The sequence below is a fragment of the Centroberyx affinis genome, unplaced genomic scaffold, assembly GCF_046629955.1.
Source record: "Centroberyx affinis isolate AG114_WGS23_722 - 3 ecotype Tasmania unplaced genomic scaffold, CSIRO-AGI_Caff_v1 ptg003239l_1, whole genome shotgun sequence".
Taxonomy (NCBI): domain Eukaryota; kingdom Metazoa; phylum Chordata; class Actinopteri; order Beryciformes; family Berycidae; genus Centroberyx; species Centroberyx affinis.
Window position 1 is genome coordinate 33,349 of NW_027281270.1, and position 20,558 is coordinate 53,906.

The 20,558-nt window shown below is 39.2% G+C and overlaps 2 protein-coding genes across 2 annotated transcripts; one reads left to right on the plus strand and one right to left on the minus strand.

The window, feature by feature from the left end:
- Positions 1 to 414: 414 nt before the first annotated feature.
- LOC139660189 (carboxypeptidase O-like) lies at positions 415 to 8,064 on the minus strand. The gene is made up of 11 exons (XM_071538267.1): positions 7,949 to 8,064; positions 7,127 to 7,190; positions 5,424 to 5,525; positions 4,273 to 4,383; positions 3,939 to 4,055; positions 3,522 to 3,615; positions 2,787 to 2,879; positions 2,209 to 2,318; positions 1,515 to 1,599; positions 1,213 to 1,293; positions 415 to 649 (listed from the first exon to the last, which is right to left on the minus strand). The coding sequence occupies exons 1-11, from the start codon at positions 8,026 to 8,028 to the stop codon at positions 420 to 422; spliced, it is 1,167 nt and encodes a 388-aa protein (XP_071394368.1). The 5' UTR covers positions 8,029 to 8,064; the 3' UTR covers positions 415 to 419.
- A 1,415-nt stretch (positions 8,065 to 9,479) lies between these two features.
- Positions 9,480 to 16,099, plus strand: LOC139660186 (melanoregulin-like). The gene is made up of 5 exons (XM_071538264.1): positions 9,480 to 9,556; positions 9,749 to 10,004; positions 15,003 to 15,093; positions 15,404 to 15,570; positions 16,022 to 16,099. Exons 1-5 carry the CDS (start codon positions 9,480 to 9,482, stop codon positions 16,097 to 16,099), a joined length of 669 nt encoding a protein of 222 aa, XP_071394365.1.
- Positions 16,100 to 20,558: the final 4,459 nt, after the last annotated feature.

Here is a 20,558-nt window from a genome sequence, read left to right on the forward strand (position 1 = left end):
GTATTTTATCAATAGTGAAATATGGTAGTTGTATTAACATAATGTACAATTCAAGGCAAGTCAAGGCATTTAGGATTTCAGGCAATTATACACTGGGAATAAAGGTTACTAACTATCAGTGTCATTCAGATAATGAATACTGATGATGATGATGATGATGATGATGATGATGATGATGATGATGATATAATGTGACAATGTCTCTTTGTCGGATAGACTATACATGACATGAGTGTATAGGTGCAAAATATTACCAAACTGAAGGTCAGTAGTACAGGGAAATAGAAAGCATAAATTCTAATAAAACCCCAAATCTTTAATTGTCCAGCCATTATAGAACTTTTGCCAAAAGCATTGGCAAAGTTTATCCTCTGGATCCCTTATCCTAAATCTAGGGGTAAACCTGCATCTTTATTGTCCTACACCAAGACCCCTGTGGTGAGAGACACCGCCATGATAGTGCTCCATATGGTCATAGCAACCCCGGTAACCGTGGTGACGCCCGTCACCGTGGTGACAGCGGTGTTAGGGATGGTGGTGATGTTGAAGGCCTTGTTGTGAACGTATGTGATGATGGAGAGAGCTCCTACGTACGCCTCCTGACAGGCCGGCTGGATCTGCTCCTCTGGTAGCAAGTGGCCGAACTCACCTGCAATATCACTTAGTTAAGTTACTCAGTATTATCAAAGTATTACTTACATTCTTTAAAGACTGGGTTAGGACCCAAAAGTGAGTAGCAGGGGGAAATATCAAGTTAAGTAGCTTGAAAAAGGAACATTGTAATCAGTCATGTAATGTATCTGTATTCACTTTATTTCTGAAGTTCATTGTATACAGAAATTAGTAAAAATATAGGATGTGCAGTGATAAATCGTCATTAGTACTATTATTATTATTATCATATGAGAAAACAAACTAAATATACACTATAGGCTTATGAATTAGTTATTTGTCTTGGTTACTTGGGTTCGGGTTAGGGTTAGATATTAACTTCTTCTAGGTTTTTTTTATTCCCAAGTAAACTACAATTGCACTAATTGTGCAAATGCCATTGTTTGGTATTGTAAGGCAAAATGTTTGAGAACTGCTGCAAATAAAGTGTGTAACTTCTCTCCTCTTTCTGTATGATTCTCTTCACTTCAGCTCTGCATTTTATTTTTTAGCTAAGAGATCATGACAGATGTATGAATACTTTTCCCTTGTCATACTCACCCTTGTCTCTCAGCTCAAAGGTGTAGGAGAATGGGATGCCAACGAGTCGAGCCCAGTCACGACTTGAGCCTGAATTTCCATCTGGGAGAGAGAGAGAGAGAGTGAGAGAGAGAGAGAGAGAGAGAGGGGGGGGGGGGGGAGAGAGAGAGAGCTAGCTAGCTAAGATACTTATCGAAGTGAGCGCTTATCAGCCCCTGCACTAATAACAGCTAGGGTTAAGCTTAGGACAGGTAAGGACAGGAAAGACCAGGACAGGTGTGTGTGTGTGTGTGTGTGTGTGTGTGTGTGTCTGTGTGTCTTACAGAGGACTTGTGGAGATGTTCCTACAGTGTAGTCCATTCCATGTAGCTTCTTCATTTCTGCTGCTGCTGCCTTACCCACTGAAACCTACACAGACCACAGGGTTAGGGTGGTTTAGAAAGAGCTTTTTGAGATTTTTGATGAACCAATAAGACCTGACTGGGGTTATGGGTCCAACGGAGATGAGATGAATACTTTGCTTTCTTGGGTAATATGGCATATACTGTATATTACAGGTAACAATGCATACTGTCTTAAAAGTTTTTTAGCAATGTAGTGTACACAGCAAATAAGAGTAAAACAGTAAGAAATAGAAAAATGGTTATTGACAAGGTCAGTGCTTTTTACGTTTGCAACTATTTATTTTCATTTTTCATTGGCTAGTTGGTGATGCAGACTCATAAAGCCCTGTTGAACATCTATTTGGCCAGCAAAATTGCTTAGCTCAGATTAAGTGTTGTGTTAATGTTGATGTCCCTGTCAATTAACATTCTTCAATTTTAGAAAACAGATGAGAAGCTGCCCCAAAAAGCTCCAGTTATGGATCTGTCTTTTTAAAAGCCGTCTAGCTTTCACCTCAAATTGTACTCTCATATATATAAGTTTGTATATATAATATACAAACTCTCAAAGTAAATACATATGTACACGTACACACACACACACACACACACACACACACACACACACACTCACCAGTTCATCGTAGTTGGGTGCAGATATCTCAGGGTGTCCATATGGCAGGAGTATGAGTTGCCCAGAAGAGTGGATGGTAAGGAAACACAGAATCTGGTTTATCCTGCTACCTAGACACCCACAGAAAGATTTACTGATTAATATTAAATTATATAGTTTCAAATGTTATGCCATTCTACCTTGTTCATGTTTCAAATGTATTGGTTTCAAAGTGCAAGTACAAGGACAAGGCAGAAAGAGATGGGGGGGGGGGGGACACTTGCATACGAAAGTCATAATATCTCTCGCAGGCTGTAAGATGAATAGTAGCTATACAGTAACTAGCAAAAAAGAGGTATATACTGTAGAGGATAATGTCGAGGCATACCAGGCAAGTGAAATAATCTAGCAAAGTATTTTCTAATTAATCAAATAAAGTATGTAAATCAGTCAAATAAATTGTGGTAAGTACCACTGACACCATCCCCTACATACCTCCTTTGCTAGCTATACCTGTTAGCTAGCTTACTGTTCGACAGACAGACAGACAGACAGACAGACAGACAGATAGATAGATAGATAGATAGATTCACAATTACCCACAAAGTCCGTCACTGCCTTAGCTTCTGGCTCTGATATCGGTGATGTACCACAGTAGGTGTTCTTGCAACAGTCATATGACACACCAACCGCTGAGGGAGTGAGAGAAAAACTATAGTTAAAGATGGGTCATCATGGTCCCTGGGCACACATGTACTATTGGGCCCCCCTCCCCCCTCCCCCCGGTAGCTACACACCCACACATTGTAACTCAAGATACTAGCCTGTTTACAAACAATAAAAAGATAAACATTTTACAGCTTCAAAGTATATCTGAAACTCATTTTGAGCTACTACAAACTGTCATTCCTTAACATAACATTTTTAGGTGGTAGGACTACCATTTGTTTACATTTAGATCGCAAATTGTGGCTTTAAGGAGAGATGATAGATGGCGGGAATGAAGGACCACAAAAAAAAGACCCCGGACCTTTAACATTTTGCAGCCAAACATCACAACATAAAACATAAAAATCAGAGGTTATCCAACTGCAGTGGGTTTTTAAGTTACATTGACCACTGAATATCAGAGGTTACAAGTGCAATTGATCTTTTGGGTTTATTAGTTGACTAACTGAACACAGTTGGATCACTTATGAGTTTTGACAGTGTTATTACATTACTGTCTGTCTTGTTTAAGTCTAAGCTCATATGATGTTACCAAGCAGTATCACCTGGAGACAAATGAGCGATAATTATTATGATTCTGTCTTGATTGTAAACATGCAACTCACTTCCCCAGTTGGCATTGAAGTTTCTGTTGAGGTCAACACCGTAACAGTCACAGCCTGGAGGGGGGACGGACCGGGACTTCCTCCACAGACGAGTCTACAGGGAAACCGCACACACAGGCACAAAGGTTAGATAGTTTGTTACTGCAAAGTTAATTAATTGGCCAGTCAGTCAGCCAGTTTGTTACTGAGTCAGTTAGGGTTAGGGTCAGGGTTAGTCAAAGCCCAGATACTGATTAGCCTGTAATCCTATAACAAAGAAAAGGCAAGAATTCAGGGTTTTTCAACAACAGGCTGGCTTAAATTAACACATTTACAGTGGTGCTAACTGAATTGAATTGTATATTTGAATTGAATTGAAATGAACTAAATGAGCTGAAAGAAACTGAATTGCATCAATGAATGCTGAGGTGGACTCACACTCTGGTTGGTCCAGGAGAAGATGTATCCATCCACATTGATCACAGGAGTAACATAGAAGTCTAGGTTCTGTAGCAGCTGGGTCAGCTTCTCATTGGTTTTATATGACTGTAGAATCTGGGAGAAAATCATTGTAAAAGGAAAAATTTAAAACGCTAAAGTGTCAGTGTTTGTGTTTGTATAAACTAATAGGCTATGTGCATGTCTGTATGCCTGCAATGTACCTGCTTGTATGCATTGTGTATATGCATCCGAGTTGTGTGTGTGTGTGTGTGTGTGTGTGTGTGTGTGTGTGTGTGTGTGTGTGTGTGTGTGTGTGTGTGTGTGTGCAAACCTCTTTGACAAACCACTGGCAGAAGGCAGGAGCGATCCACTCCCTAGCATGAATACCACAGTCCATCCATATAGCCTTCTTCTCCCTGCCCTCTGGGTTCTCCAGTCCCAGCTGGAGATGCACAACAGAACCAGAGTTGGGTCAATTCAGGAACTAGATTAATTGCGATACCTTGGTATAATAACTGTGAACAAACAAGACCATGGTTGAGTCGACTGGTAGCCTCTATCTCTCGCAAGTGGTATTGTTAGTGCTCGTGTTTCTCAAAATTACGACCACATTTCCCATAAGCCCCATTGCTTCTTCAGATATTGCTTCTCCAATGGTTTTCTCTTCTGCTTTACTGAAGAAGATAAACATGTTGGAAGTGATTTTTCCCATTGGCCTGTCACTCTTTGTACCATCTGCCATTGCCAACTCTGAAAACTTTAGCTCCGTTTGTGCCGGAGGAACAGCGCCCTCTCCCTCTTTTGTGCCATACAGCAATCTCCCTTTGTGCCATAAAGAAATATCCCTTTGTGCCATAAAGCAATACAGCAAAATGTCCCGCAAAATCTGACCTGGTGGCCCACAATGTAAATGCAGTGTAGAGGCTGCCAATCTTCTTGACAATGGTCTTGTTTGTTTATGGTAATTACACTAATGTCTCAAAATTAATGTGGTAATGATTTATTGATCTTAAAATGCAACACATAGCAACTTCAACCCTTAAAGCCCTATCTGTATTTGATTAATTGAATGTATGTTGAATGTATAACATTACAGTATGCATTGTTCACATCTATAGCAATACTACAATAATACAATAATCACAATCACCTCATTCACCAAGTACTGTAAATTTAGAAGAAGAAGAATTTTTCTTAGTGGCACTGCTGCAAAGATATAGATCATTAACAACTTAACACAGAGTAACAAAAGGGATACTGGTCCATATGGTTCAGGCACAACACCATAGTTCAAGAATACAGTTGAGTTCCCAAGTTCCCAATGTAGTGAACTAACACAGTGCTTAAACATTTTTACCACACCTTACACACTTTGTGGGTAAAACATACCACTAGACTCATGTCTCCCACATTTGCAACCATGATGTCCCTGATGAGAATGTCAACCCCACTGTTTTTCTCTCCAGAAATGATGTCAAATACCTTTAGCAGCGTGATGTTCCTTTCTTCATGGGTGCGTCCGTAGACAGTAGAGGAGACCAACTCTGGGTTCCCTCTCCCCACATCATCCATCCATCTGTATATCTATTGAGAGATAGAGAGAGAGAGAGAGAGAGAGAGAGAGAGAGAGAGAGAGAGAGAGAGAGAGAGTCTACTTTTTAACAAAGAAGCAGAGAGAGATTTAGAAAGACCTTTCCACAACATTATCATATCAGTATTGTTCACATACTAATCATAATGATAACTCAGTTTTTATAATACTAATAATATCTTAACCCAGCCAAGGTCCATCTGTAATCTACAAAGTTAAAAGGCACAACAACAGGCAAAACACTGGATATGACTCAGAGAACCATTAATTTACAGTGAAATATCCCGTCTGACAATCCACGGGCCTTGTGAATTTGCATACATTGAAAATAGTCTGCTATTATGATAATGCTAAAGACAGAGGTAGGCTACTGTATGTGTCATGAAGGTTTTCTTTAATTATGTAACATTTTTACTTGTAAAATCAAGATAAATGGGTAATGTTAGCTACACAAGACATTGCTAGCAACTAGCAACTATAGCAACTGCAACTGAACTGTAGCAGTTGAGTGTTAAACGTCTGCCTACCCCTAAGCTCTGCATTAGCCATGCACAGAATAAGCTATACAGTTTTTTGTTTTTCACTTTGACTTAATTTAAGGCTAGTTGGGTTTAGCAGCTGAGGTTTTTTACATTTTAATAAAAAAAACTCAGCTGCTAACCCAAATAGTGTCAAAGTGAAAATTTATCTTGATTTTACAAGTAAAAAATGTTTACATAATTAAAGGAAAATGTTCATGACAAATACGGTAGCCTACCTCTGTCTTTAGGTCACTTCTATTCTTGTTCTTTTATTTCTAACCTGCACACACCTGATGGTTTTGACCACTCAACAAGGCTCATGTCCCAAAAGTAATTGTCAAATAATTGATCATGGGTAAAAATATTGCTATATCATGCTCTTTGCACAAAACGGACAATTTTCACATCACACATTAAATTGGATACTTTTGGTTGTATGAAACTAAAAAATAAAACAAAAAGAAAAATCATTCCATGCCCCCCCTAGCTACCTATATTGCCACTGCCACCACCATGTAGCATGCAAAATAAGCAGGTAAACCTTCTCAGAGGAACTCCAAAACAAATAATGCTGGAACACATGCTGGCGTCAGTGTTTATCCACCCTGTTTTACAAATAGCAATTACTGCAGAGATAATAATATATCCAAGTAGTGCCAAGATCTCATGCACTACTGGCTTGGTTTATGTTTATTTCATTGGGCTAAAGACCTATTTGTATTTTTAAACTGACTGGTACAATGGATATAACAGTAGTTTAAAACATTAGCTTAAAATGTAGTTTGGAGTTGTTAAGGATTTGCTTGGAACTGTAGCGCAAGTTCACAATGGAGCAAAACAGGCCTTTATTTTAAATTACAATGAGATGTGAAAGTTGATTATTTTCCCTCAGCAAGTCCAACCTCTGACATGAAAATGTTGGGTTGTGCTTTAAAAATGAATAAACCACTATCTAAAAGCACTTTGTCATGAGTTGCAGATTCAGTACAACAGCCCTGATGATATATTTTAGATATCTGAGTAGACATCTGCCTCTGTGTTTTGTGAGATCAGTAAAGCTGCTAATCTCTTACCTCATCCATAGGGTGGTATTTGGTGTAGCTGTAATTCGATGTTGCCGCTGATCCCTCCACTAAACTGTAAACGTAAACAATATAATGGGATCACAAACATCTCATATGTATCTCCATTATGTCGACATTGTGTATATTTTACAATGCATTATCAATGGTCAGGTGTAGACTCAAGACCATAGGTAGGAAGTGTCAAAATTGGATATAATAATAATACATTTTATTTATATAGCACTTTTCAAAACAAGGTTACAAAGTGCTTTACAAAACAAGATAAAATCACAGAGTTCAAACATTTTCATAAAACAAGAATAAAAAGTACTAAAAGGTAGTAAAAAAACAAGGATAAAAAAAGAAAGAAAAAAAAAGATATAATACTCAAGGTTTCAGCAGAATACCGATGAACAGATTAAAACATAAAGACTTCAAATATGACAATAAAAAAACTGTAGCTCAGCCAAGCAGTCACACAGGCTACACATATTGCTTAGTTGTGAATATGCACAGCATCAGTAACCAAAAAAATCTCTAAATATTGAAACATCTTGATTACATTCTAATCCCACAGTAAAGATGCCATTTAATAAACAGCAGAATATAGCAATAACACTATGTTATTTGAGGGGGAGGTGTGAGGTGGTGTCACTTTTATTTGCACAAATGCTTGAATCCATGTGATGTGACAAAACAGTTTACTTACTGTATGCTCTGGCACCATTGTAAAATTTTAACAATTACCTGGCGATGACAACAATAACAAACCAAACTGCAGGGCTTCTTGTTTCTCTTTTATGAAACTCTACATTTCTATACAAAACTCACCTGTTGGAAGTCTCCAAACTGCCATTTAAAACCAGCAGGAACAAAACCAGTCCCCACCATTTAAGTGTTGTTTTCTCCATTTGCTCGTCCTCACTCTTACTCTTCCTATCACTCAGACACCTTACTCAGAAGTACTCAGCTTCCCTCTCTGTTGTCACTGCTCCAGCAGCTGTAGCTCTGCCATGAGCCACCTACTGTTGCAGCCAGCAGTAACCTCTGTGCAGGCAGGTGACCTTGGATCTCTTATCTCCTCTGCTGACAAAGGAGTATTTCCAGGGCTTTATAGCCCAACTCTGCTCGCTGTTGACAATACTTGGAAAGTTGTATCTGGTTATTTAGTAGGATGTAAATATACATCAGCTATAAACATGGTATTATTAGCTAGATAATTGCAAATCAGTTATGTATTAACTTTAGCTTTGAATACAAGGTCTATTGTGTGTCAGTATACCATAAAATATATAATACCATATAATTTTGTATACTTTATTATCCAATCATATACACACACTAGGAGCAGTGGGCAGCCGCAGTACAGGGACCAACTCCAGTTCTTTTGTCAGTGCCTTCGTCAGAGGAAACCGGAGCACCCGGCACACAAACATGGGGAGCACATGCAAACTCCACACTGAAAGGACCTGGGACGGACCGGGGTTCGGACCCAGGACCTTCTTGCTGTGAGGCAACAGTGCTAACCACTGAGCCACCGTGCCGTCCATAATGATATAATAACTTATATCAGGTATATCAGGTTATGTTCGTTTCTTTTTTATGAGCTTATGTCAGACCCAAACTCATTTTGCTTCTCCGCCACACAAGGGCGTAGGTTTACTTTGGAAAGTGTTAGGGACAAATCAGTAGGGTGTCTGAAGGTTGTCCCTCAAAAATGTTCTTTAAACACATGTACTACAATTATACACATCTTTTTATGCCTATTTAGTACTCTTGAACACAATAAAAGTTGGAAAATTACCAGCCCAAACACATATATTTCCCTGGCGCCATAGACTCCTCAGGGCATAGAAAATTAACACACCTAATGTTATGCTTTCCATTACCATGCAGGCAGCACATGATAGTACAAACCCAGACATGAACTATAGAATGTGCTGTGAGCCTGTATAGGACAGAGACGGAGCTAGAAAGCTATGTCTCTCTCCCGCTGCATTCTGCACAATCAGGAGCCGCTGAATAAATGTGCCATTCATCCCTGAACTGTCCTGTATTTGTGTGTGTGTGTGTGTGTGTTGTTGTCGTCCCCTTTACCGACTCACGTGGATAATGTAATTGACTGTCGCCTCTTACTCAGGGCAGGATGGGGAGAGAGAAGGGGGACGCACACAACAAGTTAGCAAATTGCCTCTAATCTAGGACATTTGCAAATGAGGACTTTTCGCTTTGGAAACCTTTAGATTTCCTCAAGAGCCTGCAATTGCGGCAAAGGTACGGAGCAAATTGCGTAGGTGTAATTGTTGTCGGATTGTCTAAGGAATGATTGATATCCGTTGTTGAGAACTTTTGGGAAGGGCCAATGGGGGCTGCGTATACCGCCTGCTGCTGTCACTACTATCTGCAACAAAACAGAGAGGAGAAGAATGCGATTTTACGGTAAGACAATCACTCATTCCTGCTGTCACTGACTGACCATGCAGACAACCCCATACCTTCAAGTCATGTCAAGTTTTGCCATAGATCTTTATTTATTTGAATACAATAGAATCAAACAGAACTTGATGAGCTTCAAGATCTTATTATATTGCTCTTAAACCAGTTACTCATCTCTCTCTCTCTCTTCTCCAGTCTGAAGAAGACCAGAGCCTCCAGGCCACCGGAGCGGGTACCCAGCGAGTCCAGCGACAGTGACCCGGGTGAGGAGAGCCTTTTTGGGCCACAGCCTTCGAGGAGGAACCCTTGGAACATCCAGCAGAGCCAGAGAAACACTGTAGACCCTTGGGCCACCGCCAACAGACCTAGTGCCCCTACCATGAGGCAAGAATCAGACAGAGAGTTACAGGCTTTCATCAGCATGAGAGACCAGGCGGACAAAGATACAGAGGTGAGAGAGAGAATGTGTACGCATGTTCGTGCATGTGATATTTAGTGCACAAAAGGCAATTTGGGTAACTATGGGTTTTAGGGAGAATGCATGGGAAAACAAAATTTACCTATACACACACACACACACACGCACGCACGCACGCACGCACACATGCACAGGGAGAAAAAGTACCATGAAGTACCATGAAATACCATGAAAACCCAAAATAAATCTGTTGGGAAAATGAATAAAACCCTGCTGCCTCCACAGCTCGTTCATGGCCAAGATGGACTGCAGATATTATAATTTAATCAAGGCAGGAATCAGGATACTCTATTTAAAGTTTGCCACTCTAATCTCATTTTGTAGATTCACCACATGGATGAATGCTTGTTGAGAAGTTTATACATTTTTAGCTAAAAAATGTTCTGCTTATGATCAGATTTAAATTGAAGTTATGAACACATTGACTTGCATTACAAATTACATTGACTTTCTCCACTTTTCTGTGACAAATTAAAAACTAAAGCCAATTGCTATCATTATCCAAGGTATCAGTTCTATAGATATTAATGTCATTTGTTTTATAGCACATTCTTTGAAATTATCAAATAATGGTCCCTTGTAGGAGCAGAAACCATGGAGGGGTCAAGCTGGGTCTTCAAAGTGGATGATTTCAAATGTAAACAGATTCATATGTTAGCAGGGCTGTCTTAGAGAGGTTATCAGTTTATGCCAATGTCAGGATGGTTCTGAACAGTAATAGTGTTGTAGAGTTATACTGCAACAGTCAGCTAGCTTTGAGTATACAGTTTATAGACACCACTTGTCTGGGTATGTAGAGTATACACAACTATCAGTGTAAGTACTATTAATCTAGTAGGATGTTGAGGCTGCTGTCCCCTCAGCAGTATACCACATAATCAGCTATGTTAAGATTTTACATTCTAATGTCATTTTTTTCACATTAGACTGATTGTGTCTTGTTTATTCTGACCGCAACTCTAGTGCTACGAACAGCATGACATGCTTTCCTGATGAAATGCAAAGGACTGTAAACTATTTTATAGCTGCTGACAATACATTCTTCTACTGCATGTAATTACCTTTGATCCTTGATGGTACAAAAACAAAAAACAAGTTACCGAACCATCTTACTGCTGAGATCTGTTGGTTGGCTTATAGTGAATCTACAGATGCACTTTTGCACATGTACATTCAATCATTGTTACATGTATTTTAAATTGCATCAAGGAACTAAGTGAGCTGGATGTTATTTTTGTGCGTAGCTAAGAGGTCAGGAGTAGACAAGGGGTTTCCATGGTTGCGTTGCAACATTGTTCTAGCAAACTTGCTGTGCAAAACATCATTGGCAGATCTGTAAATTAGTGCAAAGATACTTTTAGAAAACCAGCACTTCTACCAGGAAGTATTCTCTCTGCACATTTAATTCTGTAAATCAGAGACTAAGTTCTCAGAAGTGTCCAATAGGTTGAAAATACTGAGGTCTTACCTGTTAAATCAGAATCAGAATCAGCTTTATTGGCCAAGTGTGTACACATACAAGGAATTTGACTCCGGTTTTTGCTCTCAATGTACTTACACAGAATAAATATACAGCTAAAAACAAGGACAACAAGATGAACAGAGGTAAACCTAAACATTTAACTACTATGTACAAAAATGCATATATATAAAAAATATATAATATATATAACATAAATATATATATATATATATATATATATATATATAAACAACCCTAGGACAATAGTGCAATGGTTGGGTTGAGTTGGGTGTAACAGGTTACATTATATACATGAGTTACTACACATTACATACATTATACACACAAAATTGTAGATATTTTACAAATGATGATGATGGGGGGAGGAGGAGCAGGAGGAAATCCCTGGTCCATGATTTTTTCTGCAGTCCTGACTGTCCTTTGTAGTCTGTTCCTGTCCTGTTTGGTGGCCGATCCAAACCGGACAGTGATGGATGGATTAAAACACACACACACACACACACTCTCTCTCTCTCTCTCTCTCTCTCTCTCTCTCTCTCTCTCTCTCTCTCCTCTCTCTTCTATTTGTTCACCTCTGCTCTCTGATGTAATTATCCAATAAGAGCAGAGGACATACACATGGTGGGTTACAAAGAGGCCTTTGAATCACTCTCATGTAGACTCTTGGGTCAAACTGGTTTTTTTTACTGGGTTTTCAAATCAGTCACATTTAACTGACTAAACTTGACTAGATTTCAACTTAGCCCTTATGGCACATGTGATTTCAGGATGTTTGATAATTAATGTTAACAAGATGTTAACATCAAAGGGATTACACCAGAAGAAATTAAGACTTGGTGTCTCCAGGACCGTAGGAGTTTATCACTGTATGATGAAGGCGAGTGGGTCAAAAGAGACATGCCCAAATTTCTGCTTGAATATTACAAACTGCTTGAATATTACAAACAAAGATGCTAGTATTGAGTGTGTGGAGTATCGCAATGTATGTCACTTGGATGATATGTTCATCTAATATTTTGTTTGTTTGTTTGTTTATTTGATAATCAAAAATAATGCATAGCCATCAGTCATGCATTAAAGCAATATTCCACTTAGTTTTAACAGGCGGGTTATTCGGCACTTGACTTGATGAAAACCAGAATATAAACTAATCACCAAGATCGGATGCAGCTGGACAAGTTTGTAGCGTTCACATTTTTATTTCCCATTCATTTGAATGAGGCCACGAAGATAGCCTGAAAACTGACATTTAACACATTCATGAACATATTCAACAACAGATCCCACAACTGTGATTTTCAATGGACTGTTGCTCCAACATTTTAGAACATAAATTCGCCAAATAGCATTTTTATTGATAGAAGAGAACATAGCAGAGGATACCAGTTTGGGATACCATTTTATTTGACCTCTCTGTTATTTGACCTCTCTTTTATTTGACCAACAGCCTACTCAAATACTAATTTTAGTTTAAACCAAGAATATAAATTATTGTCTTAAAAGCGGGATATTTTCGTGGCCTCATTCAAACACTACAAATGCTACAAACTCGTCCCAGCTGCATCCGGTCTTGGTGAGTAGTTTATATTCTGGTTTTCATGGCGGTCAAGTTCCAAATAACCCCCATATTAAAACGAAGTGGAATATTGCTTTAACTAAAATCATTGAGGATAACACAGTAAGTTTCCAAAACTTTATTTCCAACGTGGTTCTTTCATTCATTCATTATTTCAGAAAAGCCTACAACCTACATGGGTCTGACAATGGTGTCTGACAAGTTTTTTTCCATGTCGTCATGAGGAATAGGACTTCTTAGTAGGTTTATTACTGGTAATCATTAAACATAAGGCCTTTCATTTGCATTTATTGCGATGACGAAGGGTGAGCCTGGTAAAAGTACATTGCAAAATGCATGAACTGTTTTTACCTAATAATAAGAAAATTAAAAGGAACGCAATAGAAAGAAGCTGTGCAATACACAAAATAGCAATCCAACACAAGTCTCTCACCACAGGTCATTCTAGGTTGCTTTGATTGATCTTTTCAGCTGGTTTGTGGTCTGTCCTCAATTCTAAAAGAAGTTGACATTGCTGACACACATGCACACACACACACACACACACACACACACACACACACACACACACACACTGAGAGAGACAGCATGCTACTTATACACTTATTCACAATCAGCGGTAACCCAATAATTCTCACACAGCAACTCAACGTAGGTCATTATATCCATGGCTAGAATTCCATGGATATAACTCTGAATGTGTGTGTGTGTGTGTGTGTGTGTGTGTGTGTGTGTGTGAGCTTAATGACTTGACCAAAGTACCTTTGAGGAGGGCTCATTGCAAAATGTTATATATCCATTGTGGATAGAAAAAAAAAATGCAACCTCGAATGCTAAATTCCTCTGTCAAACATGGTTTCTATCCTGAAATGTAAGCAAAGTTTTGTAAGCAATGGACTTAAGATAGCTTATCACTTTAATAGTAAGCTATTCTGTGCTTCACCTCCATGCCAGTGACCATTTTGTAAGAGCAGGCGGGTGTTTTTACGTGATTTTTGTGATGTGTCTTACTGTATTTACACGCAAATGAAAATCAAATGGACCATCACTCACAGACTATTTATCCAAAGTGTCACTGTTGCAGGTCAGTGGAACTGCGGAGTGATTTTTTTCATGTGATACCCGCATCATATTGTCTCTGAGCAGAGAGTTTGAGTGTGGTAAACAGACAATGTGACAGCCAGTCATCATACTCAGAATAGCAGGCTGCAGGACACAGTGGGAACATTGTGTGATTAACTGAATTCCCTGGTGGAGATGTAGGCCAACAGCCTGGCTACCCATTCAAAGAGAATAGGAATGTGGCCTTATTCACTGAATCATTCCATCCATGTTGTGAAACTGCTTTTAATATTAGGGCAGACAAACTAAGAGTGGGCCTCATCTATCATTATTTCTGAGTGTGCTACATTAAAAGACAATTAAGCTCTGGGGTAAAACTTCAACTTAAAAAAATACTAAACAAAGTAGGACATGGCAGTTGTTTTAAAGATTCTGCTCTGGATCATTTGCAGTTGAGATTATTTATCTCGTCCAGTACGGATTTTTGGAAACAAAATCTTCTTTTAGTTTTATGTATTGGCCAAAAATTCCAAATGTTATGCAAATTTTGCAATGACATTTTTTTTAAGCCGCAGTTAAAACCAGTCACACTGGATGAAATATTCATTATCACAATAGCTGAAATTCTAAGTGGGAATGGGGAGTTCTGATCAAATGATTGAATGATTGATTGATTGATTGGCTGCTTGACAAACATTCAATTAGCTCCCTCTAACCTTGTCTCTACCGCTTTTACAGTAAGTTTGTGATAGGTTGTGTGATTTCAAATGTTCATCTTGATATGAATATGTTTTTTATGTTTATGTTTAATGGTGTGTGTGTGTGTGTGTGTGTGTGTGTGTGTGTGTAGGAATGGGAGAAGCTGAATTATGACATACACACACTGCGTTATGCCAGACGAGAGGTCAGCACTCGATGGAGGAAAATCCTACTGCAGCTAGGTCAGATATCTCTGTTCTTGTCTGTTTTAATCTATTCTGAGAATCTATTTTCCACTCCAATCAGCTGAACTCTATTCTACTCTATTCACAATAATGATCTGATCTTCTCCGTAATATGATAAAACCACAAGATACTAACCAACAAATAAGCTTTTTACTTCCATCGTTCACAATTTACAATTCACAGTCACTTTGAATGTTCGGTCAATTCTGTCCTCATCCCTCCCTCCCATTGATTCATCTGCATCTCATCCCTTATTTCTCTCTCATCCCCTTTTTCTTTTCACCCTATTTATCTCTCTCTGTGCAGGTTACCAGTGTGAGGTGGAGGCCTTGCTGTGTGTGAACAGACAGAGTCGGCTGAGTCGAGACTGGGAGCATCTGAACAGAGCCGCCGAGCTGTTACAACAACTGCTGGATCACACTTCTCTGTTTCCACCTGGAGCGGGACACCACAACAGATACCTCTATGTTATGGTATGCACACACACACACACACACACACACACACACACACACACACACACACAATCACGTTCACAGAGAGAGAGAGAGAGAGAGAGAGAGAGAAGGAGAAAAAGAAAGAGCTTTCGTTTTTGAGATACAGGATAAAAAAAACATGACCATGATTTTTTCATAACTTTGACATTTCCCCTTTTCATGAAATGGATGAGTGTAAAAAAAAAAAAAAAATCTACAAAAGTGAAGCATTGATCAAGAAATTGATTCATCTCATAGGCAAAAAAGTGCCAAATACAACCTTTCTGGAGGGAGCGAGTACCTACTTATTCTCATGTCTTTTTTCACCTATTGCAATTGGATTTATTTCAAACATGCAAACATTTACATCAACATCTCACAGCTCTTTCATCTCTTGTTCTGCTTCTCCATCTTCTTTTCTTCCTCCTCTTCCTCCTCTCTTCCTCAGGACCGTCTGTTGTCTCTGGACAGTGCTGAGGACTTCATCAGACTGGCCAAACACAAATACCCCAAGAAAGACGACTGAGAAAGAGAAGCAGTAAAAAACAGAGGTAGAGAGATGGAGAGACAGAAAGATAGAGTAAAGAAGGGGCAAAGAAATGATTTTACAAGTATTGGTTAACTTTGTATGGTAAACTTGTAAACCATTTGACAGTTTCTTTATTGCTGTATACATTTCACATAGCCTGTGAAACTTCTTTCTGATATTTTCTGAAACTTTAGAGACCATGTAATGGTACAGTTTTTTTTTATTGTAGTGTTAAAATTATTGATGAAGTTTGCTATTTTTTAAGCGGTGTTTGATATATTTTCTTGACTCTAATGCATTTTATCCTGCTGTATTGTTAGTAAATTGCACTTTTATTGCTTAGACCATACAATTTGCATTAAAAAATACTTGGCATGTGTTTATATTGTTTCATTTGCCGTCAGATGTATTGATTGTAGAAATCCCACTCTCAATGCATTTTTCTTGCACTGCTGCAGTGGTATTGGCTGTCAGCAAACAGAAGAGAAGGATGCAATGTTAAAGATTCAAGATAGGAACCCAAGGCAAGCTCCACTATTTTCTTCTGATTAATTCATGTTATGGCACAAAGATAATAAAATTCTGCATATCTAACTGGTTTGTTTGATATTATTATTATACTGCTTCCTTTCTGCAGCAGGAGGTGAACCTGTTCTGCAATGTCTTTGTATAAAATACAAAGGGAGTCTGGTGCTAAACCTGGGTCAGACTCAGGTATAATGGTCTCAGAGAAGACCATTATACCTGGGTCAGACTCAAAAAGTATATCAAATCTAACCAGTTTGACCATAGACAGCTGGATGAAAGCACCCCCTTAAGTTTCTTCCTTATTTTTCCTATTCTACCAACAATAGTCAACCAGGTCCAAATAAGTTTTGATAAAAATATCTGAGGATTGACTGTATTGGTATTTCTCTTTGGCACTGTTGTTCTTCATCTTATTCTTCAACATTGAAGTATTTTTTCTTAATCAAGCAGCTGGAGGAGATCAGTTTTATACTTTAACTGCTCCCTGTCCAAAAGGTGGCAGCATATACTAATATTTCCAGTGGGTTAAACTGGCAACTTGAAGAACACACTGGGCTGGATACAACATTTTGAATCACAGATAGAGTGAAAAACTTTCAGGCTAATCAACTCAGGAAGTTGCTTCTTTCTTTCAAAAGATTAAAAGACCTTATCCTGTTCATCAGCTGAAAAAACAAAATGATAATGAATGTTCGGTCAAATTATCAAGTAACATTTTGGATAGCTTGGATTGCGATTTGAATGGGATCATGTATCCTAATTTTGATTTTTCACTCATTGTCAGAGAAACATCTTCTGTCCATAAACAGTTTGTTGGAACATCAATGTCATCCAGTCTGGCAGAAAAAATTTATTTACATTTTTGGTTTTGATTCTTTTAATATCAAAGGGTCACTATTTCCAACATTTTGGAGAAAATGATGGGACTGTGATAATGCAGTGCATAAAGTCAGTAATACATAGGCATCAGTGGGAAATTAAAGCAGTTTTTCTTCATTTCCTGACCGGAGATTCAGCATTTGTGCAGGATACAGACGATATGAACGTGTCTCTTCTTGGCTTTCACTCAAAACCATTATTTGAAATGGTTATTGAATCATTTTGAACAGTTTGTGACTTCACTGTCTTCCAGTTATGAGCTCATCTGCAATCCTAATGAAGAGTTATGTTCACACTCACAAACACACACACACACACTTGGGCCCCTGTCATACTCTGTCTTTTTATGTCAGGGGGTCAGAGAGTGTGAGGCAATTTTTGTTACATGTCATACACTCATGCGTGCGTGCACACAAACACATACACACACACACACACACACAAAGAGAGAGAGTTTACTCTGACCTAGATATTGTTCTCTCCCAGGCCCCTTACTGAGTTTGGGAAACAGATGTGGAACTAAACGAGGGGAGACACTGGGGGAGGGGAGCAATATGAGGGGCGGACCAACGCTCTGGCAGGGCTAACAGGCATTGTGCTGCTCACACCTTTTTCTCATTATACCACTGTGCATGTGTATGTGTGTGTGAGTGTGTGTCTGTGTGCATGCAAGATTGCGCGATGCTGACGTCATTGCTCAACCTTTCACTGAAATACAAGCCCCCCCCCCCCCTATAATCTGACAGACAGAGAGAGAGAGAGAGAGAGAGAGAGAGAGAGTGAGAGAGAGAGAGAGATAGTCTACTTTAATTTATTAGGCTGAGAGAGGGAAGGAGAAAGAAAGAAAGAAAGAAAGAAAGAAAGAAAGAAAGAAAGAAAGAAAGAAAGAAAGAAAGATAAAAGAGGGTGTGTGTGTATGTGTGTGAGTGAGAGAGAGAGGGGGATTTATGAAAAAGAGAAAGAAAAAGACAAGACCATTACATTTTGGTAGCTGTATGTGGCCACTTTTTGGGGTTGAAATCTCAACATTTAGCTCTTGGCAAACACTGGCCCTCTACCATCGTGTGTGTGTGTGTGTGTGTGTGTGTGTGTGTGTGTGGGTGGGTGTGTGTGTGTATGTGTGACAGAGAGAGAGAAAATCTGCCAAAGGCCAGCGGTCAGGGTGTGCAGTGCATAATGGGTAGACACACACATGGAGTTGATGGTCATTCTGACTGTGTGACTCCTGCTGATGGTCAAATATTTTACTAGAGCCTCCAATGGGGCGTTGTCCACATCTCACACACACACACACACACACACACACACACAGCAAGTGGTGAGAGATGTTTTTCTCATCATAATATGGAGGGTAGTCAGGCAAAGTTATGGGTCTGACAGACTGTCTATCTGATGAATCTGTGATCTTGTCTCTAGTCTTGTCTTTCCAATCTCCACTATTATTTTTCCTCTGTCATACTATTGTATTCTCATAAAATGTAAGGTGGTAATTTGAATCAGAGATTTAAAAAATGTAAGTCAGGTGGACTGGAGACTCTAATTTGCCCATATGGATGAGTGTGATTCTCTGTCTATGTATGTTTGCCTTGTGATGGACTGGCGACCTGTCCAGGGTGTTTCCCTGCCTTCTGCCCAATGCATGTTAGGATAGGGTCTGACACTGTGACCCTGAATAGGAATAAATGGGTAATGACAATGAATGAATGAAGAGAGCTTGTCACCGGAAGGTTGTAAAACCTGAGTGTGGGGTAAGTGAGAAAATACACTTCCACTGCCTTCAGCTACTACTGTCAAAGTGCCCTTGAGCAAGGCACACAGCAGTGAACTGCCCCAGCGGAGCTGCTACTATACTGTGGCTGTGAGTGTATGTATGTGTGGTATATAACCACATATAAGTGTATATAACACTTAAGAAGGACATGAAAATATTAAGTAAGCAATATTTAAGCAATATTACACGAGAGGGTGTGCTTTACCGTCATTATTGGCACGACAGTGATGCGGTCAGGACCAAGGCGCTTGCGCCGAGGTCCGTAAGCATCACTGAAGTGAGCAACAGAGACGATTTCTAGTCCCTGTTGAGTCAGCCAGCCAATTTGAGCTAACGCTTTCTAGAGATCGTGGGATTTCCCAAACTGAATAAATACCACACATATAGACACAAAAATATTTTTTTCATGGACAGATTTAACTACTACGTCCGCAAACTTCACATGGTATGGTATGGTATTTTTAAGCTAGTAGCGCCGTGTCACCGACTCACCGGCACAGCTGATGGAGGATGCCAGAGCATCTGGTAACATCTAGGCTGAACAGAGTTATATTTAAATATATTGTATTATAATATATGGCGGAGTAATATTTAGTGATGAGCACGGCTAGGTGTGCTGTCATGCTGATTTGATCACATTCTAAATGTCTAGTTGACCAATCAGATTGCTTGGTCTGAACTACCTGTATAAATAAATTTACAACATGTACACACAATGTGCAAAACGCAATGTTCACATTAGCCAGTCAACAGAAGGCCATACATGTGTACAGAAACATCAAGGGTAAAACAGATGGCCTGAATAGACAGGGGTTAAGAACATCACATTAGATTCAGTGATAAATCTGAGCAAGTATTTCTTTTTGCACAACCCTCTTTTGTTTATTCTCTTTTGTTCTCTAACTCTTTTATCATCTGCATTTTCTCCCTCAGCCTTTTTTCTCACATCCTTTCTCCCCAGTCTCTCTTTTCTTATTCCAACCTCCCCTCTCTCTCCCTCTCTCTCTCTGTCTCGCTCCCCCCTCCGCTCCCCTCAGCCTCTATCTTGGAGCCAATATAATGTGTGTGTGTGTGTGTAGAGACAAATAAACAGAGAGCTCTTCCTGAGTGTACACTGTCTTCCTTTAAAAGGGTTTATTATGCAGACCCCTGACTCTGAGGTCAAAATGTTCATGTCCAGTTGCATAACACTTTGCCCCACTGACCGAGGCTTTACTTCCTTAAATGTTAAAGCCTTAAAATGTGATCTATGGCTTTCTATTTAGAGTTAGACGTTAT

Coding starts and splice junctions, on each gene's coding strand:
- LOC139660189 (XM_071538267.1), bottom strand. CDS start 8,028: ATGGAGAAAACAACACTTAAATGGTGGGGACTGGTTTTGTTCCTGCTG. Junction 2,880..3,521: donor CTTCAATGCCAACTGGGGAA/GTGAGTTGCATG, acceptor TCACTCCCTCAG/CGGTTGGTGTGTCATATGAC. Junction 1,600..2,208: donor CACCCAACTACGATGAACTG/GTGAGTGTGTGT, acceptor TGGTCTGTGTAG/GTTTCAGTGGGTAAGGCAGC.
- LOC139660186 (XM_071538264.1), top strand. CDS start 9,480: ATGGGGGCTGCGTATACCGCCTGCTGCTGTCACTACTATCTGCAACAA. Junction 9,557..9,748: donor GAGAAGAATGCGATTTTACG/GTAAGACAATCA, acceptor TCTCTTCTCCAG/TCTGAAGAAGACCAGAGCCT. Junction 15,571..16,021: donor ACAGATACCTCTATGTTATG/GTATGCACACAC, acceptor TCTCTTCCTCAG/GACCGTCTGTTGTCTCTGGA.